The following is a 25,621-nucleotide window of genomic DNA, read 5'->3' on the forward strand; positions in this document are numbered from 1 at the left end:
GCAGACCTTTACCTGTTTGCCCATCTGCTACCTGCAAGCCCTCAATACATCAATGCAGCAGGAGGAGTCTGCGAAGCAGTCACCAATATCCACACACAGCTAAACAGGTTGGTGAGCAGATTGACCGACAGGTCAGTGGACCAGTCAGGCTGTGAATGGGTGCCTTAAGTCACTGGTTATTAAGTTAATGCCTTTTCTTATAGAAATTTATTTAATATGGATGTTACTGTAGGCTACTGTTCTTCCAGGTCAAATATAAATGGTAATTCTTTTTCTATGTCTATTTATTAATCATTTACACAACTGAAACCTTCAGTTTTTCTCTACATGGCCCCCTGCATGCTACACACTTTTGCCAAAGATTTGGAAGCTTGAACATTCCTTGTTCATAAAAAGTTTGAGGGCACCACATCAACCAGTTCCACACACGATCCTTGATGTTGTCATTGTTTTTGTATTCTTGCTCCCAAAGTGATTCTTTCATGGATGCAAAGAAAATATAGTTGGGGTCTTGGGGGCAGATCTGGACTCAAAGGAGGAAGGTTGAGCCAGTGCATATCCTCCAATTTTTTCCCTTATTGATTTTTCCCCATTTCAAATTCACAGTGTGAGGCTTAGCATTTTCATGGAGAAGTATGACATCTCTAATGCACATTTCTCATCTTTTGTTTTGGTAGGTGTCTTTTGCTGATGTTAACAACTGACAGTAGTAAGCTGCATTCATCATACATAAATTGGGTAGAAAATCATTAAGGAACATTCCTCTGTAGTCAAAAAAACACACTCACAAGAACTTTCTTGGCTGAGAGGTGGGCTTTGGCCTTCACTGGGCAGGCTTCATCCATTCTTTGATACTCCTTACATGCCATTTTGGATTATGGAGTGTAATGATAGACCCGTGTCTCATCACACATGATAATATACTTCAAAAAATCCTCCCCTTTTGCTGGAATTGATTCAGAAGCTCCTCACAGAGCTATCACCTGACCTGTTTTTGCTGTTCCATTAAGAACTTCGGAACCCATTGACCACTAATTTTTCTAAAGCCAAGCTGTTCACTATGAATGGTATGAACTCTCTCAGTGCTGGAACCCGCCTCTGCTGCGATTTCTTCAACAGTGCACCAGTGACCAGATTCGAAAAGCTCTTGAATGGCTGAGATGTAAAACATGGCCTTGTTTATCAAGCATGACCTTTGTTTTCTACCCTTTCTCAGCCACTCGTAATTGTCTGGCCAAGTAAACAATTGGTTCTGGGACAATGTAGCATCCTCAACACGTGCCTTCAAACAAGTTAAAATAGCAGAGGGGTTGACCCTCTCCCCAATTTCACAGGTTAAAAACTTTATGATAAACTGTTGCACCGCAGACAAAGCAATTTCTTGTTCACTCATGGGCACTGATGACCTCAATGTTGAGTGCCCATAAGCCCCAACACACACACTCTTGTTCACTCATGGCTATAGTGACACCAAAACAGAGACTCGAAGCTGTTGTCCTCTCCCTAACACACCAACCTTCAAATCTCCATGCCACCATCCTGCTCAGACTTGCTCGTGCAGTACATTGCCCCAATTACTCTTTCTATTTGAATCATAATAATTTGAATAATAGCTAACACTTGGTTCAAGAATCATAAAAGAAGGTTGTATACATGGAAGAATCCTGGAAATACTAAAAGGTATCAGATAGATTATATAATGGTAAGACAGAGATTTAGGAATCAGGTTTTAAATTGTAGGACATTTCCAGGGGCAGATGTGGACTCTGACCACAATCTATTGGTTATGACCTGTAGGTTAAAACTGAAGAAACTACAAAAAGGTGGGAATTTAAGGACATGGGATCTGGATAAGCTGAAAGAACCAGAGGTTGTACAGAGTTTCAAGGAGAGCATAAGGGAACAATTGACAGGAATGGGGGAAAGAAACACAGTAGAAGAAGAATGGGTAGCTCTGAGGGATGAAGTAGTGAAGGCAGCAGAGGATAAAGTAGGAAAAAGACGAGCACTGCTAGAAATCCTTGGGTAACAGAAGAAATATTGAATTTAATTGATGAAAGGAGAAGATATAAAAATGCAGTAAATGAAGCAGGCAAAAAGGAATACAAACGTCTCAAAAATGAGATCGACAGGAAGTGCAAAATGGCTAAGCAGGGATGGCTAGAGGACAAATGTAAGGATGTAGAAGCTCATCTCACTAGGGGTAAGATAGATACTGCCTACAGGAAAATTAAAGAGACCTTTGGAGAGAAGAGAACCACGTGTATGAATATCAAGAGCTCAGATGGCAACCCAGTTCTAAGCAAAGAAGGGAAGGCAGAAAGGTGGAAGGAGTATATAGAAGGTTTATACAAGGGCAATGTACTTGAGGACAATATTATGGAAATGGAAGAGGATGTAGATGAAGATGAAATGGGAGGTAAGATACTGCGTGAAGAGTTTGACAGAGCACTGAAAGACCTGAGTCGAAACAAGGCCCCCGGAGTAGACAACATTCCATTAGAACTACTGACGGCCTTGGGAGAGCCAGTCATGACAAAACTCTACCAGCTGGTGAGCAAGATGTATGAGACAGGTGAAATACCCTCAGACTTCAAGAAGAATATAATAATTCCAATCCCAAAGAAAGCAGGTGCTGATAGATGTGAAAATTACCGAACTATCAGTTTAATAAGTCACAGCTGCAAAATACTAACGCGAATTCTTTACAGACGAATGGAAAAACTGGTAGATGCGGTCCTCGGGGAGGATCAGTTTGGATTCCGTAGAAATGTTGCAACACATGAGGCAATACTGACCTTACGACTTATCTTAGAAGAAAGATTAAGAAAAGGCAAACCTATGTTTCTAGCATTTGTAGACTTAGAGAAAGCTTTTGACAATGTTGACTGGAATACTCTCTTTCAAATTCTGAAGGTGGCAGGGGTAAAATACAGGGAGCGAAAGGCTATTTTCAATTTGTACAGAAACCAGATGGCAGTTATTAGAGTCGAGGGACATGAAAGGGAAGCAGTGGTTGGGAAAGGAGTGAGACAGTGTTGTAGCCTCTCCCCGATGTTATTCAATCTGTATATTGAGCAAGCAGTAAAGGAAACAAAAGAAAAATTTGGAGTAGGTATTAAAATTCACGGAGAAGAAGTAAAAACTTTGAGGTTCGCAGATGACATTGTAATTCTGTCAGAGACGGCAAAGGACTTGGAAGAGCAGTTGAACGGAATGGACAGTGTCTTGAAAAGAGGATATAAGATGAACATCAACAAAAGCAAAACGAGGATAATGGAATGTAGTCAAATTAAATCGGGTGATACTGAGGGAATTAGATTAGGAAATGAGACACTTAAAGTAGTAAAGGAGTTTTGCTATTTGGAGAGCAAAATAACTGATGATGGTCGAAGTAGAGAGGATATAATATGTAGACTGGCAATGGCAAGGAAAGCGTTTCTGAAGAAGAGAAATTTGTTAACATCGAATATAGATTTATGTATCAGGAAGTCGTTTCTGAAAGTATTTGTTTGGAGTGTAGCCATGTATGGAAGTGAAACATGGACGATAACTAGTTTGTACAAGTAGAGAATAGAAGCTTTCGAAATGTGGTGCTACAGAAGAATATTGAAGATAAGGTGGATAGATCACGTAACTAATGAGGAGGTATTGAATAGGATTGGGGAGAAGAGAAGTTTGTGGCACAACTTGACTAGAAGAAGGGATCGGTTGGTAGGACATGTTTTGAGGCATCAAGGGATCACAAATTTAGCATTGGAGGGCAGCGTGGAGGGTAAAAATCGTAGAGGGAGACCGAGAGATGAGTACACTAAACAGATTCAGAAGGATGTAGGTTGCAGTAGGTACTGGGAGATGAAGCAGCTTGCACAGGATAGAGTAGCATGGAGAGCTGCATCAAACCAGTCTCAGGACTGGAGACAACAACAGCAACATTTGAATCATCCTCATATATGGAGGTGAGGTTTATCATTTTTCTGCAACAGATGATGTTTATGCCTAGGTTTTATTTTTTGGTACTGGAAAGGCAATATTGTCAGATACCACGTGAATTATGTATGGATCAAGCTTATAATTGAAAGCTTACAGTTAATAATTAAATCCCGTTTATAATTTAAACACAGTGCAAGGAAATGCAGTAAAACTGCCTACATAGTGGAAAAACACACACATAATCCAATTTTCATTAATCATACAAATTTTTACTTAAGCAGAAAACCCTATAATCTTCTAGAACTCATCAATAGTAAGTGATAAATAATGGCAGGAAGTTGCAATCCAACCTGGAATATGTGTATTGCCAGGCAGAGATTCTTAACTACTCATACTAAATAACACAAAGATTGCAGCATTGCTTCTCTGTAACCAAGGACAAGATATTTCAGAGACTTTTCAGAGGCAGCTGTAACTTCCTATCTGTGTTGAAAGAGCAAAGACACTTGAGCATTATTGTGGACTGATCTTGTAATCATGTCCAGACACTGAGACATTCAAATGTAGCTCCTTTCACCAAGGCTTTACAATCACCAAGCAAAATCCTCATTATCAGCTGCTGCTTTGGACTACAATTGAGCTCAATGTCAAGACTGTGCCTTTTGTCTCTCCACTGGCATCTCATTGATGTTGGTTCATAATCCACAACTTTGCTGCATATTGAATCTTGTGCTGTGGGGTGGAATGATAAAGTAGTGTTTTTGGAATTTTTATAAAATCCTGACTTACGGGTCAGTGTTTGGCATTAAAACATGCCTGTCCTTATCCTGGGAGTCCAAAGTCTCTGTAAATCCAGCTATCATTCTTCAATGTTTTATGTTTAATGGTGTTTTATATTATACTTTCTGACTTGATACGAAACTTCCTGGCAGATTAAAACTGTGTGCCCGACCGAGACTCGAACTCGGGACCTTTGCCTTTCGCGGGCAAGTGCTCTACCAACTGAGCTACCAAAGCACGACTCATGACCGGTACTCACAGCTTTACTTCTGCCAGTACCTCGACTCCTACCTTCCAAACTTTACAGAAGCTCTCCTGCGAACCTTGCAGAACTAGCACTCCTGAAAGAAAGGATATTGCGGAGACATGGCTTAGCCACAGCCTGGGGGATGTTTCCAGAATGAGATGTTCACTCTGCAGCGGAGTGTGCGCTGATACGAAACTTCCTGGCAGATTAAAACTGTGTGCCCGACCGAGACTCGAACTCGGGACCTTTGTCTTTCGCGGGCAAGGGCTCTTCCAACTGAGCTACCAAATTGAGTCGTGCTTCGGTAGCTCAGATGGTAGAGCACTTGCCCGCGAAAGGCAAAGGTCCCGAGTTCGAGTCTCGGTCGGGCACACAGTTTTAATCTGCCAGGAAGTTTCGTATCAGCGCACACTCCACTGCAGAGTGAAAATCTCATTCTGGAAACATCCCCCAGGCTGTGGCTAAGCCATGTCTCCGCAATATCCTTTCTTTCAGGAGTGCTAGTACTGCAAGGTTCGCAGGAGAGCTTCTGTAAAGTTTGGAAGGTAGGAGACGAGGTACTGGCCGAAGTAAAGCTGTGAGTACCGGTCGTGAGTCGTGCTTCGGTAGCTCAGATGGTAGAGCACTTGCCCGCGAAAGGCAAAGGTCCCGAGTTCGAGTCTCGGTCGGGCACACAGTTTTAATCTGCCAGGAAGTTTCGTATCAGCGCACACTCCGCTGCAGAGTGAAAATCTCATTCTGGAAACATCCCCCAGGCTGTGGCTAAGCCATGTCTCCGCAATATCCTTTCTTTCAGGAGTGCTAGTTCTGCAAGGTTCGCAGGAGAGCTTCTGTAAAGTTTGGAAGGTAGGAGACGAGGTACTGGCAGAAGTAAAGCTGTGAGTAACGGTCGTGAGTCGTCCTTCGGTAGCTCAGTTGGTAGAGCACTTGCCCGCGAAAGGCAAAGGTCCCGAGTTCGAGTCTCGGTCGGGCACACAGTTTTAATCTGCCAGGAAGTTTTGTATCAGCGCACACTCCACTGCAGAGTGAAAATCTCATTCTGGAAACATCCCCTAGGCTGTGGCTAAGCCATGTCTCCGCAATATCCTTTCTTTCAGGAGTGCTAGTTCTGCAAGGTTCGCAGGAGAGCTTCTGTAAAGTTTGGAAGGTAGGAGACGAGGTACTGGCAGAAGTAAAGCTGTGAGTACCGGTCGTGAGTAGTGCTTTGGTAGCTCAGTTGGTAGAGCACTTGTCCGCGAAAGGCAAAGGTCCCGAGTTCGAGTCTCAGTCTGGCACACAGTTTAATCTGCCAGGAAGTTTCGTATCAGCGCCCACTCCACTGCAGAGTGAAAATCTCATTCTGGAAACATCCCCCAGGCTGTGGCTAAGCCATGTCTCCGCAATATCCTTTCTTTCAGGAGTGCTAGTTCTGCAAGGTTCGCAGGAGAGCTTCTGTAAAGTTTGGAAGGTAGGAGACGAGGTACTGGCAGAAGTAAAGCTGTGAGTACCGGTCGTGAGTAGTGCTTTGGTAGCTCAGTTGGTAGAGCACTTGTCCGCGAAAGGCAAAGGTCCCGAGTTCGAGTCTCAGTCTGGCACACAGTTTAATCTGCCAGGAAGTTTCGTATCAGCGCCCACTCCACTGCAGAGTGAAAATCTCATTCTGGAAACATCCCCCAGGCTGTGGCTAAGCCATGTCTCCGCAATATACTTTCTTTCAGGAGTGCTAGTTCTGCAAGGTTCGCAGGAGAGCTTCTGTAAAGTTTGGAAGGTAGGAGACGTGGAACTGGCAGAAGTAAAGCTGTGAGTACCGGTCGTGAGTCGTGCTTCGGTAGCTCAGTTGGTAGAGCACTTGCCTGCGAAAGGCAAAGGTCCCGAGTTCGAGTCTCGGTTGGGCACACAGTTTTAATCTGCCAGGAAGTTTCGTATCAGCGCACACTCCGCTGCAGAGTGAAAATCTCATTCTGGAAACATCCCCCAGGCTGTGGCTAAGCCATGTCTCCGCAATATCCTTTCTTTCAGGAGTGCTAGGTCTGCAAGGTTCGCAGGAGAGCTTCTGTAAAGTTTGGAAGGTAGGAGACGAGGTACTGGCAGAAGTAAAGCTGTGAGTACCGGTCGGGAGTTGTGCTTCGGTAGCTCAGTTGGTAGAGCACTTGCCCGCGAAAGGCAAAGGTCCCGAGTTCGAGTCTTGGTCGGGCACACAGTTTTAATCTGCCAGGAAGTTTCGTATCAGCGCACACTCCACTGCAGAGTGAAAATCTCATTCTGGAAACTTTCTGACTTGTTCCACACCCACAAGAATCATCTCATTTTTGCATCTATGGAACAAAAATGGAATCTAGTCTAATCTACATTTCAGTGTGATTGTTAAGAGACATTAGATGCTTTTCAAATGTCAAAAATGTCATTGCCATCTGTGTGGTAAATGCATCTAATCCATGTGTAGTGTTGGCAAAGGATGTCAGTAAAAAGTGTGTGGAACATTAAATAGATAACAGCTTTTAAGTTTTAATTCATAGAGACCACCATATGTTAGAAGAGAATCTTTGTCTCTGAATGGTTACATTGTGGCACACTGACTGTAATTGGTTAGATTAAAATATTCCTTTGTTTTGCATTCACTGCTGCATAGTTTCAGCTGTATGGTCATTTTCAAGTAACTGTATAGTAATATAACCCATCAAGCAGACATCAGCTTGCAGTTGCAGCCTTCATGATGTCACATAAAGTTAAGGAACTTAAGGGCAGACTTTGTAGTTAAGTGTTTCTCGAACAGCAGTGACATAGTGTTCTGCTGTCAAATATGTCCATTAGATGGGTTGTACTGTACAGTTGCTAGAGGAGGGCGAGGGAGAAACACTCCCTCTCTATCAGAAAGAAGAATCAAGTTTGATTATTGGATTGTAATTGATAGTTTCTTATGGATCTCTCTGCTACATGTAATTGTTTTTGGCTGTGTGGTGTTTGATTTTCTCAGTAATTATTATCAAAAATAGACCTCTCGTGCACACAAAAGAAACATAACCTTCAAATGACAATGGCATTCATCCCTGCCATGAATATTCCATTGGGACCTCATACGCTGATGTCCATATTTTATACAGAATTTTAATATTCTGAAATCCTTTACATTTTATTTTATGAATTGAGAGGGTATAAATAATGCATTTTATTTCTGTACTTTCATGCCAAGGTGCGTGTTCAGAGCTGTTTCTACATGATATGATTGGAAACCTCATTATAAAAACACCTCCCACCACAGTACTTCTTTTTTTATGCAATTTTTTTGAAAGGACCCGAATGAATGAAAGGAAAGATGTTTGTTGTTATTGCTCCTTCTTGACTGATTCCTTGTTTTTCTGTCTTGTGCATATTACATTTTAACTGTAATTATGACTTGTGTAATATGTACACATCACTGACTGTTTTTTTTTAGCTTTCTGTTACATGTATTGTTTGTTTGTGTCTAGATGACTGAGAGTCGTATAGCCCGTCGGACTCTGGGCGGTAGCACAGCAAGCAGCACAGGATCTTCAACACCAACACCTACACAGGATCCTCTGGGAGTTGCCTTGGATGGCAGTGATCCCCTCAGCCAGTTTGCTAAGCAAGAAATGGATCCCTTATCAAAAATGGCAGCAGACATGGTATGTAAGGGCTGTCCAACAACCCTTCACCTATTGTGCAATAACTGATTTAAATTTTTCTAAGTAACATAATACTTCCTTAAATGGCAACCTGAATCACTCATTAGTTAAGAGTTTCAGACACTATTTAAACTGTTTAAGAAGGATAGATTTTGTAATGCATTTTACTATTTTAATTTTTGTTTTTGTCCCCTGAAGATGTGGGAATCAACCTCAATGAATTCATAAAGAGACTTATCGATACATAAGATGGTCTGTTTTTGAATGAAAAAAGGCTGTAAAATGTGGGCCAGCCACTGTGGCTGAGTGGTTCTAGGTGATTCAGTCCGGAACCACGCTGCAGGTTCAAATCCTGCCTCGGGCATGGATGTGTGTGATGTCCTTAGGGTAGTTAGGTTTAAATAATTCAAAGTCTGGGGGACTGATGACCTCAAATGTTAAGTCTCATAGTGCTTAGAGCCATTTGAACCATTTGTAAAATGTGGTACAGTAGTTAGAACATTTAGAATTACATTGTGGAAGAGAGAGAGATTTAAATCCTGTAATTTTTAGACAGTCACTGCAGGTGAATGCCTTCGACATCACCACATCTGATATTTTTTCTATCCTTGTTCAAGCTGAGCTTGTGGTCCATATCTAATGATCTCGGCAATGAAACATTAAATGCTAAGCTACTTTATTTCCTTTCTAAATAATAGATAATTAACATTATTTCAATGCTGGAGGTAAGATAAACCACTTAATCATCAAAAAGAACCTTATTCGCAAATTTCCCATCATCAAATAGATGACCTCTCAGTAAATTCTGAGATTGTAGGCATATCAGGACATGAAGGAGCAGTAGTTGATTGCACTAGTTCACAGTTCACAGAGCTTCACATACCATTTTAAAAACTATGGACTGCTATTACATGCTTCTTGAGCAAGTGTCAGAACACCAAAATTGAAGCAAATATGGTTGAACTCGTTTTGTTATTAAGGGAATGGTAATGACCAACTCTTTTTCAAATTTTTGTGGTGTAATGTTGATACATAAGAAACTCCGTTAATGAATAAATATTTAAAAAAAGATCTTACTATGTGACATCACAGTGATATGTACACGGAAGAGCTGTCAGAAATGCTAACTTTCAGATTCAGATTCTTTTGATTAGCAAAAGAGAGGGAAGGGCTGATTTCTTGCAGGTGTGCCTTCTTCTCCTTAAAATTAAGGCCAAGTTTGTGATGTTCCCTTGTGAATGGACCAAATATTTCAAGAGCTTCCATAAATCAGTCTCATTTTAGGAGACAAAAAAAGATCAGTGAAGCTATTCAGGAGGCACATGATAAAATGTTGTTATATCCTGTGCTTGCTGAAAGAAATAGTGTGTTTGTAAATAGTAGGTATATGCAAATTGTGGTAGATTAAATTTGAAGTCATTGAGGTACCGGTAATTGTTCTAAGCTAGTTTCACTATGAAAATTTGGTATCGGGGAGATTTTCATATTGTGTGTAAAATAAAAATTCCAGTGGAAGAAGACAAGTCTGTAACATTGTCGATTTAATTAAAAGAAGGTGTGAAGCCTAAGTGAACTCCCATCAGCATAATATAGTTTTGTTATTTTTTATTTTATTTTTGTCAACTTCAACATCTCACTTGATTTGAGTAGTGAGTACTGGTACTAGTACAGCTACATTTACAATTTCACAAAAAATAATATTCAACAATAAATAATTATATTTTAAAATACAGAAGTGAAGGTAAGAAGAGAAAGAATAACTTATCAGCAGTTGCTGAAACTGATGCAGCCAGAGTAGAACCAACAGTAACATGAATAAAAGGAATCATTTAACAGAAGGTAGACATTGAAGATGTTTTTATTTTTCTGTTTTGCTTGTACCCTTACCATCTCTATCACTTCTACATACTCTGTCAACTAGAAACTAGGGATTCTTTTTCAGTTCCGCAATATAATATAATTTAGACTGATTCATGATAACACTTTTACTTGTTTTTAGGAAGGTACTATTTTATAAATTGTTTCTCTCATGTGTAAGAAGAAATGAATTTGCCTCAGATAATTGTAAAGTGATTATTTAATGTTCAGTGGGAAATTAAACCATCAGGACAGAAAAAGGCAAAGGATGCTCCTCAGGATAATATAGAGCCATGGTCTTCTCGGAAATCAGCCATTTTGAGTAAATTTACTACATCAGAAAAACTGTCAATTATGACAAGCTTTTTATCTGGTGGAGAGAAAGGTATTGTAAATCTTAGTCAAACACATTAGTAACGTAGCTCTCAAAAATTAATTTGTAATCAGTGAATTTGACAGCAGTTAATTTTATGTTGCAGTTGTTGTAAAAGCACAAAGTTCTGTTGTGGACAAGGTTAAGAACAGGCTTGAACAGCTTGATGACTTTGAAGAAGGATCTGTTAGGCAAATGCTGGATCTGTCTCAGCATGAGTATACTAATCGCATAGAGCAGCTCAATCAAGAACTGGTACAGGCATGGCACACTGACCAACGTGTAAAGGCACTCAAAATTGCAATTCAGGTAGGTGGGAGAAGCTTATGATTATCTGATGCCTAAATAGTAAAACTGCTGATTATTGCACAGAAGTTGAGAGAATATGTACTTAATTTTGAACTGCATTAGTAGGTTATAAGTACAGCAATATCAGAAAATTATTATGCCATCCGTCTGAATGTCACAGACCAGAAGTTATAACAATATAGAATTGAAAAAGTGAGTAAGGCTGGTCACAAAACACATGGCTAGATTCATTTATGGAAGAACATTATTCACAGGAATAAGAAGCTAATTTGAAACTGATTAATAGTACATTTTGTGTGAATGTAAAGTTGTGGTGTGAAATCTTTTATATAAATTCTTGGTGTCTGTTGTTTTGGACATGTGTGTTTCATTCCTTCTGTATGGTACAGTTCAATTTTGGCAGAGTAACATGTTCATTAAGATTACTTGTTTTAAAAGAGTAAAAAGAGATATCACTCCAAAGATGGATCTGCAACATTCTTCCTCTGCAGAGCATGTTAATAACAATAATTAAAGCTGTGCATTTACTATTCCCTAGTGTACACTTAAAAAGGCTACAACTGGACAATTTATATAATTGGCAGAAGGTTTGCTGCCTTGCTAAAAGCTGATGTCTCTCTCATTGCACTATTGAGCTGCTATTTCTTTGATACCACTTATTTAACAAAAATGTGATCTTACACACTAGTGTTGAAGCATAACAGTTATTATATGACTGGAACAATGAAGACAGCCACTTAACATACATGGACTGCCCCAAGCATGAAGGGTTAACATTATGCAGATGGTAGGGGATTATAAAGTAGTTTAAAATATATAGACCTATTATTTTTATTTACATAAAGAAACACCATACAGTAACAGCTTAAGCTGGTAATGTCTATTCAGACTGATCACTGCTAGTCTCCATGACTGTTACAGTGGTGCACTAAATTTTGCTGTTGTCTGTTGCACAAGGAGACACAGCCCCCTGTTCCCCTCCAGTTTCTGCTGCTTTTTCATACACAAATGACTTTATGAAACCCCAAAGGAAAAATTATAATAATGCAGTCCAGAAGTCATAAGAATATAGAATAAATAGCATGTAAACCATTCACTGAATTTAAAGGTTGAGTAAGGTTGGTCACGAAATACATGGCTAGTTTCATTGATGAGAAAACATTATTGACAGTAACACTAAGCTAATTTAAAGGTGACTTGTTATTTGTTATGATTAAATGTAAAGTTATAGTTTGGAAGGAAAGTGTGTAAAGCTATAAACTGTTTCATTCTTTGTAACCAGTTTAGTTGAGTGTAGGCAGATTGACATTCATTATGACTACTTGTTGACGCCGTTCAGAGGGAAAAGAGTAAAAACATACATGATTGCAACCATGGCTCTGCAACATTCTCCTTCTTCAGAGCATCTTAAGAACAAGATTGAAATTTTGCATTTACCATTCTCTAGAGTATGCTTAAAAAGGCTCCAACTGGAAAATTTATGTAACTGGTAGAATGGTTGCTGGTCTGCAAAAAGCTAATGCCTTTCTCATTACACTACTGAGCTGCTGTTTCTTTGCTACCACTTATTTAATGACAATATGATTTTACGCACCAGTACTGAAGTGTAACAGTTATTATGTGACTAGGACTGTCCCAAGCCTTAAGAGTTAACATTTTGCAGATGATAGAGGATCATAAAATTGTTGAAAACGTATAGGCTAATTATTATTTTTTTAATTTAGTAACAGCTTAAGCTGGTAATGTATATTCAAACTGATGTGCCAGTCTCCATGACAGTGTTACAATGATACACTAATTTTTGCTGTTGTCTGTTGCACAATGAGACACTGCAGAACTGTTGCCCTCCAGTTTCTACTGCAGTATTATACACAAATGACTTCACAAATCCCAAAAGAAAAAGAAAAAAGTCCATGTGAACATGGCCCAATAAAATCTCTTCAAATTCTACTGTACAGATTATTCTTTGTCAACAATCAGTTCTCTGTGTACTGAATAACCCTCATGCATTTACATCTGTGGCGATAAATTAGGAAGATGCCTACAGCAAAAGTTTTCTCTGTACATTCATTCACCTTCCCGCCTCAACACCCTGCTGCATCAAACATTAAATCCATTTCTGTAAGTTCCTGTAATGTGTTATGCTTCACTCAAGATTTCTGTAATTTCAGAATGGCTTTGATCCTGTGAGAACTTTCTGATATAACATTTCATATATGGGGCAATGATTTTCCTAAATTACTCCATCTGAATCTGAGTTTATTCATTTGGTAAAGCCATTGACATCTCCTTCCTTTATACGTGTTGAAACTAAATTAGTATGCAGTCTCTAATGATCATTATCACCATTGTTGGCATCTTGATTTGTAACCATAAACAGGAAAACATTTATAACTTAAAATATCGAGATATGTACATTAATTTAGTGTGCACACTTAAACTTACTTGTTTATGAAAGAGGATCCAATCAGAGGAGTGTTGTCAAGAAAGCAAGCCATATATGTGAATATAGATTTTCCCATTGTATTCTGTTGATGGAATCTTCATGGTCTCCCATTCAGGGGGTTGTGTTTTAATTTCATGGTGTTTCAATGAGTGTCACTCTAATCGTCTTCTGGCAAAGTTCCAAGATTGTACAGGTGCCCTACATATATCCCTGAGTGGTAGCTGTCTCTCCCCACCCCTTCCCCCATGTGCAGGGCACAGAGTGTCATTTGACTCTCAGTCCATTTAGTCTTGCCCAGAGTCATGAAATGTCAACTGCTGGTTGTATTCTTGGTGTGTAGCTGCTAGTACAGGAGTCCATGCCAAACTTAGCTGGTAGCCCTCTTCCCTGTTGACAAGATTGTTATGCATCCTTATCTCAATTGATTCTTTGGTGGTGCCCTCCCAAAAGCCAATAGCTCATCACAACATTTTTGTTTTCTCAAATTTGAACGTATATCCCTTGTTGAGCCTATGTTCTGCCACTGCTGATTCCCATGTAGCATTGTGAGATGCAGCACTGTGTTTGTCCAGTGCACCGGCAGCCACATTCGCAAGGTATGCTGTATACACCGGGTATTTACTGTTGTAATTTGTCCTGTACCTAATCAAGCGTATCATTCATTTTTTGTGGTGGTCAAAAGATGGTCTTGATATTTTTTTCTGACGTTACTTACAATTATCAGTGGGGGTAGGCCTAACACAAGGGGTACAGATGAGTTTCGTTTCTTCATTCTCTACCTAACGACTCTAGTACACAGGGCACATGTCATTAGTGACAAAGATAGCCTCCCAGCTGATTTTTGTGAATGCTTCTCATTGAGAAAATAGTAGTGTAGCTGAAATATTTTAAGCAGCTGAAGTTTGTGGAGTCACAATACCTGCTTCATTTACTGTCATGGTATAAATGGTCTGAAGATATTCATGATGATTACATTCTGACCAAAACTGGTAACCATTCCAAATAAATATTTTATTGTGGTCAAGACTGTTTTTACTCTATTATTAGAAATGTGTTTCACTAAAATGGGTGCAGTGAAGCACAGATTAGATATGCACTGTATAAAGCTACTTGTTCGTCGAGCAGCTTTATATTTATAAACTTAACTTTTGGGGGTTCATTTTTAGATGAAGAAATCGGAGAATTCTTCACATTTCACATTATTTATTTACAGGCGTCACTTGTACAGACTCTCCAGCCGAAAACATCACAAACAACTGACTGACTCTGACCTCGCATCATCTCTGCTTATATAGAATTTTAACAATCACTCACAAAATATTGCATTATTAATTCTGAAGAATTTCAAAGTTACAATTAAAATGTACAAAATGTTTGCGAACAGACATTACACCCGAATAAGGAAAAATTAACAATATTAGTTGACGTAATTTCTGTAGTGTCATCACTAGGTTTAAATATTAAAAATCGATATGGTTCTAATTACAATAATGTCTTTTGTGAATTTTGAGTTATTTAATTAATTACAGTTCGGTTTCAGATACTAACATTTAATGACATCACAAATTCTGCTTTCTATCAGACTGTATACAAGGAAGTTACAAATACGCCCTGAAATACGAAAAATCTGAACATTGTGTGATGCAAACAATTGGAAAGTTAATCAAAATGTGTTTACAAAGTACATTAATTTCAAAATAGGATATAAAATGAATAACAAGTACGAATACATTGCTTGGTAATCACTTAAAAAGCTGTTTCTCAAGATAATGAAGCTTTTTCTATACTAATACATTTCTTGTTCCAAATGATCGTAATTAGTGGCTCTGACCACTTATATCAATACTTCTACAGTATCTTATTATCCGTTACTTTACATTTCTTAGCTCACCCTGCTGATGAATCATTTAATTTGGCATTTATTATGTAATTCCGTTAATGACGACAATAAGTCTTTTCACAACGAATACAGAATATTACTAGTAAATGCGACAGACTGATATATAAATACACATAGGTACACATACAAATCCCTAGGGCACTGTATTGTCCAATAACTACACAGTTACATATCAAAAAACAGTTGGTATCAGTCATTTCAGTTAACCCACGGGTCGGGCTGTATTGTTATACACCCCCCCAGCCACTCTTACAAGTGTAACTTGTATGAATGGCTGCTAAATACCCTCCAAAATAGAATTTCTTTTTTTCTTAGCTGTTACTCCAGTCACTGGTGCATGTTGCATATCTTAATGAATTGGCAGCTCACAATCATCCGTCCCAATGCGCTGTCCATCTTGTGTCTGCAGCCCCTCTGCTTCTGGCAGTCTCTACACTGCAATAGCACAGTCCACTATTAGTTTTTCAGTTTCTTAATTTTTTTTCAGGTCAGGTAAGGATCTTTGATACAGTTCTCTAGGTAGGAACAGGGATGAACTCATTTCGCAAGGTACTCGTGCAGGTTACAATTAAGGTCACATCAGGTATAAATGTATCAAAATCATTAACATACTATCCTACACTATTAGTATATTTATAGACAAAATCACACAAAATTAAGCATCTCTAAACTGTACGGATTTAGCTATATACAACTTAAAGTTAATGAACAAAAATGAATTATTTATGTATCCTTTCTTTTTGATTAATATTTCAGCATAATACACTATACAGCATATTAAATGTCCCAGATATCCTTTAGCTCTTTATCATATCAAACACAAACTCACTGATTGTTCATTAGCACACCACCTTGTAATGACAAACTTACTCATTTTTCACAGTACAACTTGTCCATTTAGTAACACGTGTACATCCTTAACATTGTCCATTTGTATATCTCATTGGCAAACTAACAAAATCATGACCAAGCCTATAATCTTCAAAGAACCACCCACAAATCAAATACATACTCTACAGACCATAACCACAATGACCTCCATTATCTTATATCCCCTTGGATTCTATTCTGTAATGAAAATGCTAACAGTAATTTATTTACAATATTACATAACATAGAGTACACACACACATATGGATCTGGAAAAGTTTTACACCACATATTAATCAGGAATTATAGTAATAACTATTGCCTGAAATGCTTAAAGAATTATTAGTCATTAGTCAAGGGAGGATTCAAATTTTATACACAGTTAAATTTATTTACTTATTTTCAAACAATGTCACTCAATAATCATATGACATACAAAAAAAACTTATACTAAAAGAATGGCTAGTATTTTCAGTGAGAGATAACTTCGTTATAGGTTTATAGATGAGTAAAAGATGTATCATCCGAAAACGAAAAGAAGAAAATAGAATGCTACATAGCTCGGAGACCTAGTGCTCGGCACGCACTTGATACAGGATGTATCCTCCTGAGGGCTTTTACATTATCTTATTTTTTCTTGGTATTTGACACTTGTTTATAAGGTTTCAGTTCAGTTATGTTACGTAAACCAAATAGTCTTCCTGACTTTGGGTACACTAATCTATATGCATTTGGGTGTGGCATAGACTGAATTTTGAATGGGCCAATATAGATGTCAAAGAATTTCTTTAATTCATTGCTTATCGCTTTGGATTTTTCATGTGTTTTCACCAGGACCAGATCATCAATTTTAAAATTTGTAGGTTTCAACTTCTTGTCATGTTTGTTTTTTCTTAGTTTCCCCTGTTGTTCCATTACTTTCTTGACTATTTCTTCTCTTTCCTGTGGACTCATAGCTTTACATGCTGGGAATTCAATTAATTCGTTGATCAGATTTGGCGGTTTCTTATGATACAGTATTTCATATGGGCAGAACCCAGTAGACGAATGTTGTAAGCTGTTCAGTATATCTTCAAAGCTGTCTACGTACTCTATCCAACTCACATGATTTTTGTTGCAATAAGTTCTAAATAATCTCCCTATTTCTCTCATGTAACGTTCAGCCGGATTGCTGGACGGGTGATACGCAGAGATCAGAATATGGTTTATGTTCTCATCCTCCACAAATGTTTTCCAAATTTTAGAAGTAAATTGTGCTCCATTGTCAGAGAGCATGCTCTTTGGTTTTCCCACCTTTGTGAAATAGTCTCTTCTAATTTTCAAAATAATGTTCTTACTTGTTGCTTTCTTCAATGGATATAGTTTAATGAATTTTGAAAAAAGATCCACCATGACAAATATGTAACAAAATCCTCCTTTAGCCTTAGGCAATGATCCATAAAGGTCAACTGCTACAAGTTGTAGTTGTTCCTTTGGCAAGATGTTTTGCATATATCCTCTGCAAGTTTGATTGCTAACTTTTACTCTCTGACACCTGTCACATGTAGATATTTGCTTTCTCACTCTCCTAGCAATGTTGTAGAAGTACACATTTTCTTGAATCTTTTGGATACATTTCAGTGTCCCACAATGCCCGAAACTTTCATGTACATACTTTATCAACACTTCAATATACTGTTCTGGCCAACACAATCTCCAAGTGTCACTGTCTGCACTGTATCTTCTGAATAGTATACCCTTATGCACTTTATAATACTGCTCTACTTTCTCATATCCTCTTTTACCTAGATAACTTTTAACTAACTTCCAGTTGGAATCATGGTTTTGATATCTACGGATGTCATTACAAATTTTCCTGATTTCATTCTCATCTTTCACCCCTTTTAGATACATAATCCGAAACTCCCTTTCACACTCATCACTGTTATTTTCACCTTCTCCTCCCATTGGCAACCTTGATAGAGCATCTGCGATTTGATTTTCTTCACCTTTTATATATTTTACTGTATAGTCGAACTGCTGGAGGAATAGTGCCCACCTGGTTATCCTGCTGTGATGCAAAGTACACTCTTGTATGTAGATCAAAGCCTTATGGTCTGTGTATACTACCACTTGATGTCCTAATAGGTAATTCTTGAACTTGATGAAAGCCCAATAGACTGCTAACAATTCTTTTTCGGTGACAGTGTATGACTTCTCATGTTTCTGTAAAGTTCTACTGGCAAAAGCTATTGACCTGTGCTCCGTCACACCATCTACAATCTTTTCTTGGAACAAATGAGCTCCCAGTCCATAGTCACTGCTGTCGGTCATGATACAAAATGGTTCTGTAAGGTCAGGTCTGTATAACATTTTACTGTTGCACATCTGTTTCTTGATGTTGTCGAATGCTTCCTGACAATCCTTGTCCCATACCCAAATGGTGTTCTTCTTCATCAACAAGTTGTTCAAACACGGTACATTTAAAGCTTGATTGCTGACAAACTTCCGGTAGTAGCCACAAATTCCATAGAATGATTTAAGTTGTTTCTTAGTCTTGGGTGCAGGAAATTTTGCAATGGCTTCAAGTTTTTCTTCATCAGGTAAGATTCCTTCTTCTGATATGGTATGGCCTAAAAATTTGAGCTGTTTAACTCCGAATTTGCACTTCTCTAGTTTTAATGACATGCCTCCCTGTCTTAATTTGTAACACACTTCACCCAACAAATGTATATGTTCTTCCCAACTTTTTCCTGTTACAAGTATGTCATCAACATAAAGGATTAGTTTTCTTAACAGTTCTTTTCCTAGAACAAAATCCAATGCTCGAATAAATTCTGCAATTGATACATTAAGGCCAAATGGTACAACACAATAGCAATAACATCTTCCTCTATATAAAAACGCAGTATATTTTCTAGACTGAATCTCTAATGGTATCTGATGGAAACCAGCTGTTAAGTCTAAGCTAGACATGTACTTCATATGTTCAAACTTATGTAATAACTCATCTATATTTTCAGGGTGATCAGTTTCCCTCTCAAGGTATTTGTTTAAATGTCTTGAATCGAGCACAAGTCTTACTCCACCATCACGTTTGGAAACCACCACCAACGGGTTATTGTATGCACTATTACATCTTTCAATTACTCTCCACTCTTCCATCTTTTGTAGTTCTTCCTCCACAGCTTTTCTTTTTGAAATGGGTACTCCATAGGGTTTGATGAAAAATGGTTCGTGAGGTTTTAGTTTAAGTCTACATTCATAGTTCTTCACTTTCCCAGGTTTCTCACTAAACACATCTTTGTATTCCCACAACAAACTGCCTAGTTGATCTGTCTGTTCTTCATTTAAATTACCAGCTTCTTTTAGTTTGGTGGCCACTAATTCAGCATACTTGTCTTCACTGCAGTCTTCTTCATTGTCTTCCTTGTTAATGTCGATCTTCTCATCTGTACAAATCACTCTTCTAATCTGAAAATTATTCTCTAGGCAATTTTGGATAATTAGTTCAGTCACATGTGTTCCATCTGCCTTTGGCTTGGTGAGCTTTAACTTTTTGTTATTCCAGTCAAAATCTGCATTTACTCCTTGTATCCAATTCATTCCAAACAAAATATTCTCATTGAGATCAGGTACTACAAAGCATCCTTGGTTATACTGTACATCATTAATAGTGAAAGATATTAAGGCTTGCCTGTTTACAACTTTGCTGTGCCTACCAGTTGCTCCCTTAATTTTGATTCCAATAACAGGATATTCTTCAAAGTCATCACTATGTCTTATCTGGTCTCTAAATTTTTCAGAAATAGCACAGACAGGACTACCCGTGTCTAAGAGGCAAAGTCCTTCATAATTTGCAACTTTTATACGTATATACGGGCAACCTAAAACTTTTTCCTTCTTACTGTCCTCATTTTCATCCAACAGATCTTCTTCAATATCTCTAAAGTCCAAGTAATTTGTACCATTTTTGCCTGTACAATTTCTCTTACTTGTCTGAATTTTACTTAATGCTATATCAGATGATTGCTTGATGTCACGTCTGTCCTTAACACACTGTCTGTTTTTCCCGGAACTGATCCCACTGTAAGCCTGTTGATTGGTTCTACCTTGCCAGTTGGAATGCAATTCTTCACAAATAATCTTGATGACCCTTTTCATTCTGTCACTGTCACTATAATCCTTGTAAGTATCCCATAACATTTCTAGCATCTCATCTACATTATGATGGCTCTCTGCATGTTCCTTATCTGATGATACCTTCCCAGTTTTCATTGGCACAATCTGATCTTCATATTCTTCACAAATACTACTGATATCATCTTCTTCACTACTAATTAAATCTTCTTTAACCTCCAAATACACCATGTCATCTAATTCTTCCTCACATTCATCATTACTTCCAACACTTTCACTATCAATATTACTACATATGCTATCATTTCCAACACTGAACACTTCTACAACATCTTTACTATGACCATCAGAATTGTTGACATGTACACTAGTACAGGTATCATCACTTAAGTGCTTAACAGGGATAGGTTCTTCTTTCATTAATTTACTTAATCCAAACTCATCAAGATTACTATCAGAACCAACATTTTCCTTGCAAACTTCATTACCACACTGATTATATAGACTTGAAATAGTTTCTTCCTCTAACGGAACTTCCTCAACATTCTTACAGATGCTATTACTTCTATCTACAACACTTTCATTCATACGTTTCCAGAGTTTACTGTTAAACTGCAATTTGCCAATTTGATGCACTCGTCTTACATTAGTACTGTCACTTCCACTCCAACATCTTCGATTATTCTGTCTTCTGTAATTATTTTCGGTGTCTCTAGACCAGTGGTGTTTAGCCTGATTTCGGTACACATTTCTTGCCCCAAACTGACAGGCTCCCAATGAGGCATCTGTCAGTTTAAATTGCCTCGTCCTGATTGGAGATTATCAAATTGTCTGTTATTATTTTTCCAAGGTCTCTCCCTGCTATTGTGCCCTCTGTTTCCATCCCCATTACTATGGTTGATCCATCTGTTATCACTATTATTACTCCTGCCTTGATTCCTGCTTTGGTTCCACCCCCCAGTTGGTTGATTGCCAAATCTGCCATTGTTTAACCTCTCATTTCTCTCAAAAGCTCTATCCAACTTATCTACATACCTCAAGAACTGATCTACAGAATCATCTGGTCCATAAATCAACTCCCACTGTACTCTTTTTGGTAGTCTTCTTTTTAATGCATCTATTTGTATTAGTTCATCAAAAGGTTTGTCGAGGTGTACTAATTTCCTCAACTGACTTTCACAAAAACACTTCAAGCTACCATCACTTTCCCTATACATTCGACCATTCAAAAACTCACTTTTAATCCTAGCTTGCTCAGAATCTGACCAGAACTTATTTAAAAACTTTCTTTCAAATTCATTATATGACATGGTAGAATTAACATTCTGATTTGCCCACGAGATTGCTTCTCCATCCAAAAATCGTTTAACAAATTTAATTTTTACATTATCTGTCATGTCATTACTAAAATTATCCTGACAATGCTGTAAAAAATCAACTGGATGCAATTTCCCATCTCCTGGAAAGCATTTTAAAGGTATGCCACCCCATACACAATTAAAATTGCTAACAAAATTTCTTTGGGCTACACCTTCTTGTAACTCTACAACTTTCTTACTTAAACCTACAACATTATTTTTACACAAATCTATTTTTTCATCACACTTTAGATCTACATTACTTATTTGATTGGAAATTTCTGCAAATTTTAACTCTGAATTCTTTTTATTGGATTCAAGCTTTTCTTCTAAGATTCTCCTAGTCTGAACAACCTCTACTTTCAGTTTTGAATTTTCTACTTCTACATGCTTATCTAGTTTTTTGAACCTTTCCTCATTTTTGGACAACTCTTGTGTGAAATTAGTTTCTAATACATCAACCCGTTCTTCCACTGCTCCTACACGAGTATTGAGTTCACCCTGCCCTGTCTCGACAGTCATTTTTAGTGCTGCCAAACCATCCTGGATTTCCCTTATCTTACTAGTATCCTGCCTAATCTGTCCCATCTGTTTCTTCGCTTCTTTCATATGTTGCATTAATAACATTAACAGATCGTCTCCGCCTACTCTTCCCTGTGCAATTGGAGTACTTGTGGCGACATTTTCACTGGAACCCTCTCCACCAAAACCTCGATCTACACTTAGTTCACTGATACTCGATCCTAGGTCCGAAGTGTTTTCAATTGATTCACCGCCTACACACTTTTCATCAGCCATAGTAAAATCTTTTCCTCACAAAAACAAAAAAAAAACACAAATTAATTAAAAAAAACTGTTACTCATCTGAATTCCAGCGGTGCAGTCCGAGAATTTGGTCCATTATCATCAGATCAGTTGTTATGATTTACGATCTCCCCATGCAGGTGATGATTTTCTTTGTATTTCTTATCCACACCAACTCTTCTCATGCAGCAACATCCACTCGTTCTGTGCGTCCATAAACACAAAAATTTCTTCACAATTTATGTTTAGTATTCGTCTTGCGGTCACCTGAAACAATTACTTTTTAAAAACAGTTCCGATTTCAATCATCAAATCCCAGCTCACACCACCACTTATAAAGCTACTTGTTCGTCGAGCAGCTTTATATTTATAAACTTAACTTTTGGGGGTTCATTTTTAGATGAAGAAATCGGAGAATTCTTCACACTTCACATTATTTATTTACAGGCGTCACTTGTACAGACTCTCCAGCCGAAAACATCACAAACAACTGACTGACTCTGACCTCGCATCATCTCTGCTTATATAGAATTTTAACAATCACTCACAAAATATTGCATTATTAATTCTGAAGAATTTCAAAGTTACAATTAAAATGTACAAAATGTTTGCGAACAGACATTACACCCGAATAAGGAAAAATTAACAATATTAGTTGACGTAATTTCTGTAGTGTCATCACTAGGTTTAAATATTAAAAATCGATATGGTTCTAATTACAATAATGTCTTTTGTGAATTTTGAGTTATTTAATTAATTACAGTTCGGTTTCAGATACTAACATTTAATGACATCACAAATTCTGCTTTCTATCAGACTGTATACAAGGAAGTTACAAATACGCCCTGAAATACGAAAAATCTGAACATTGTGTGATGCAAACAATTGGAAAGTTAATCAAAATGTGTTTACAAAGTACATTAATTTCAAAATAGGATATAAAATGAATAACAAGTACGAATACATTGCTTGGTAATCACTTAAAAAGCTGTTTCTCAAGATAATGAAGCTTTTTCTATACTAATACATTTCTTGTTCCAAATGATCGTAATTAGTGGCTCTGACCACTTATATCAATACTTCTACAGTATCTTATTATCCGTTACTTTACATTTCTTAGCTCACCCTGCTGATGAATCATTTAATTTGGCATTTATTATGTAATTCCGTTAATGACGACAATAAGTCTTTTCACAACGAATACAGAATATTACTAGTAAATGCGACAGACTGATATATAAATACACATAGGTACACATACAAATCCCTAGGGCACTGTATTGTCCAATAACTACACAGTTACATATCAAAAAACAGTTGGTATCAGTCATTTCAGTTAACCCACGGGTCGGGCTGTATTGTTATAACTGGAGAAAACAAATGACACAACAAGAAGAGTGAGAGAAAGAGGGAGAGAGACTCACTTGTATCCCCTATGTTGGGCCACCACCAGCTAAAATTGTGAGATTCCTCATAAAAAGACAAGATTGGGGCCACCTGTTGACCGCCAGAAAAAAAGAAGATATGCTTGGGTTGGTAAAGGACAAACTACAACTGCAAATACCCAGTACATACAGGTTATTCAGAAATTCTTTATAGATGGGAGTGAGTACATAATACTTTCTGTTCTGTGATGTTTTCAGTTGAGATAAGTAATGCGTCCACGTCTGCTGAGGGAAAGAGAAAGTCTCGGAGTTGCTTGTCCTGGTATTCAATAGGGTAGACAGAATAATGTGTACTATGTCAGATGGTTACCTGATGTCACTTTACATCTGCCTTGCTGTAGGACCTATTCAATGCCTGTATACCTCCAATACGCTAAACACGGTTCGGTACATGTTCTCAGCTATATCAAAAACATTTTCTACAACATAGCATGCCACTGCACAAACTTTTGCTCAAGTTACGCTGTGGCTCTGAGGAACAGGTACCTTCACCATGAGAAGGAAGGACCATGGTGCTCCACAGCAATGCTGCATGCTCGAATTTGAAGTATATGTACTACATTGCGTTGAAGCGAACCCATCAATGAATACACGCACAATTGCACATGCAGTGGGTGTTAGCCATCTGGAACGTTCTGCATGAGCAACAATTACATCTGTATGACTTAAAAAGGTACATGCTCAGGTCAGTCTGATTTTCCACAATGCATTGCCTGCTGCATGTGGTTCCTGCACTGCTGCATTGACACACCCCAGTTTCCACATCAAGTTCTAGTCACAGATGGATGGAAGTCCCCTAGGGACTGTTTTCTAAATTTGTGAAACAGACAGGACAGATGAAAACCCTTGTGCCATGTATTTTCGGGAATTTTATCGCCGATTTGGTATTAACAAATTGAACCCATTCTTGGAAGCTGTGCTATTGATTGTCCATCAGGAAATGTGGTTTCAGCATGGCAGTGGACCACCTCACTTCTCACATGTGGTTTGGAGATATTTCAACAGACGATATGGTGAAGGATGGAAAGGCTGATGTGGTGCAGCCACAATTTTCAGATTAACTCCTACAGGACTACTTCTTGTGGGATTGTATGCAAAGTTAAATTACAAGACACCTGTAGAAACTGAGGAAGATCTGCTGGTATGAGTTCTGGCCACTGCACTAGAAGCTGTAGAATCACCAGATGAAATGGAGAGTGTATATCAGAACATGTGTCATAAATACAGTGTCTATAACAGCGATGGTGGGTGCCACATTTAGCCACTATTGTAATGCATCAGTACTGTTCTCTACATATAGTATGCGGGGTCATTTTTTTGTTTTGGAGTAATGTAAACACGCAACATTTAAATGTTTAAGTAAACAAATCTGCCTGAGTGATAAACGGAAGTTTCATTATGTTTCCTTTCAAATTCTTACCTAACAATTGTACTGTGTCACACCTAATTCAGTTCCTCAATCGGAAGTGGATGAAATAATCATATGAATTGAAACAACTTTAGCAGTATGTTTCCAGATGTGGGTTCCTATTCAAAATATTATTTTCTCACTCCCCA

At 38.0% G+C, this 25,621-nt stretch overlaps 1 protein-coding gene and 1 long non-coding RNA gene across 3 annotated transcripts in view; one reads left to right on the forward strand and one right to left on the reverse strand.

The window, feature by feature from the left end:
* LOC126354252 (VPS35 endosomal protein-sorting factor-like) overlaps positions 1–25,621 on the forward strand; it is a 110,639-nt gene that overhangs the window by 25,773 nt on the left and 59,245 nt on the right. For both annotated transcript variants that reach the window (XM_050003770.1, XM_050003769.1), the window contains 3 exons: positions 8,407–8,583; positions 10,672–10,825; positions 10,920–11,122. In XM_050003770.1, coding sequence (XP_049859727.1) covers positions 8,407–8,583; positions 10,672–10,825; positions 10,920–11,122 — 534 coding nt within the window. The remainder of the gene's footprint in view (positions 1–8,406; positions 8,584–10,671; positions 10,826–10,919; positions 11,123–25,621) is intronic.
* Positions 15,794–23,978, reverse strand: LOC126354253 (uncharacterized). Its single transcript, XR_007565286.1, has 2 exons — positions 22,676–23,978; positions 15,794–15,903 (listed from the first exon to the last, which is right to left on the reverse strand). It is a non-coding gene; the product is annotated as an uncharacterized LOC126354253 (long non-coding RNA).

Source organism: Schistocerca gregaria, chromosome 3 (genome assembly GCF_023897955.1).
Source record: "Schistocerca gregaria isolate iqSchGreg1 chromosome 3, iqSchGreg1.2, whole genome shotgun sequence".
Classification (NCBI taxonomy): domain Eukaryota; kingdom Metazoa; phylum Arthropoda; class Insecta; order Orthoptera; family Acrididae; genus Schistocerca; species Schistocerca gregaria.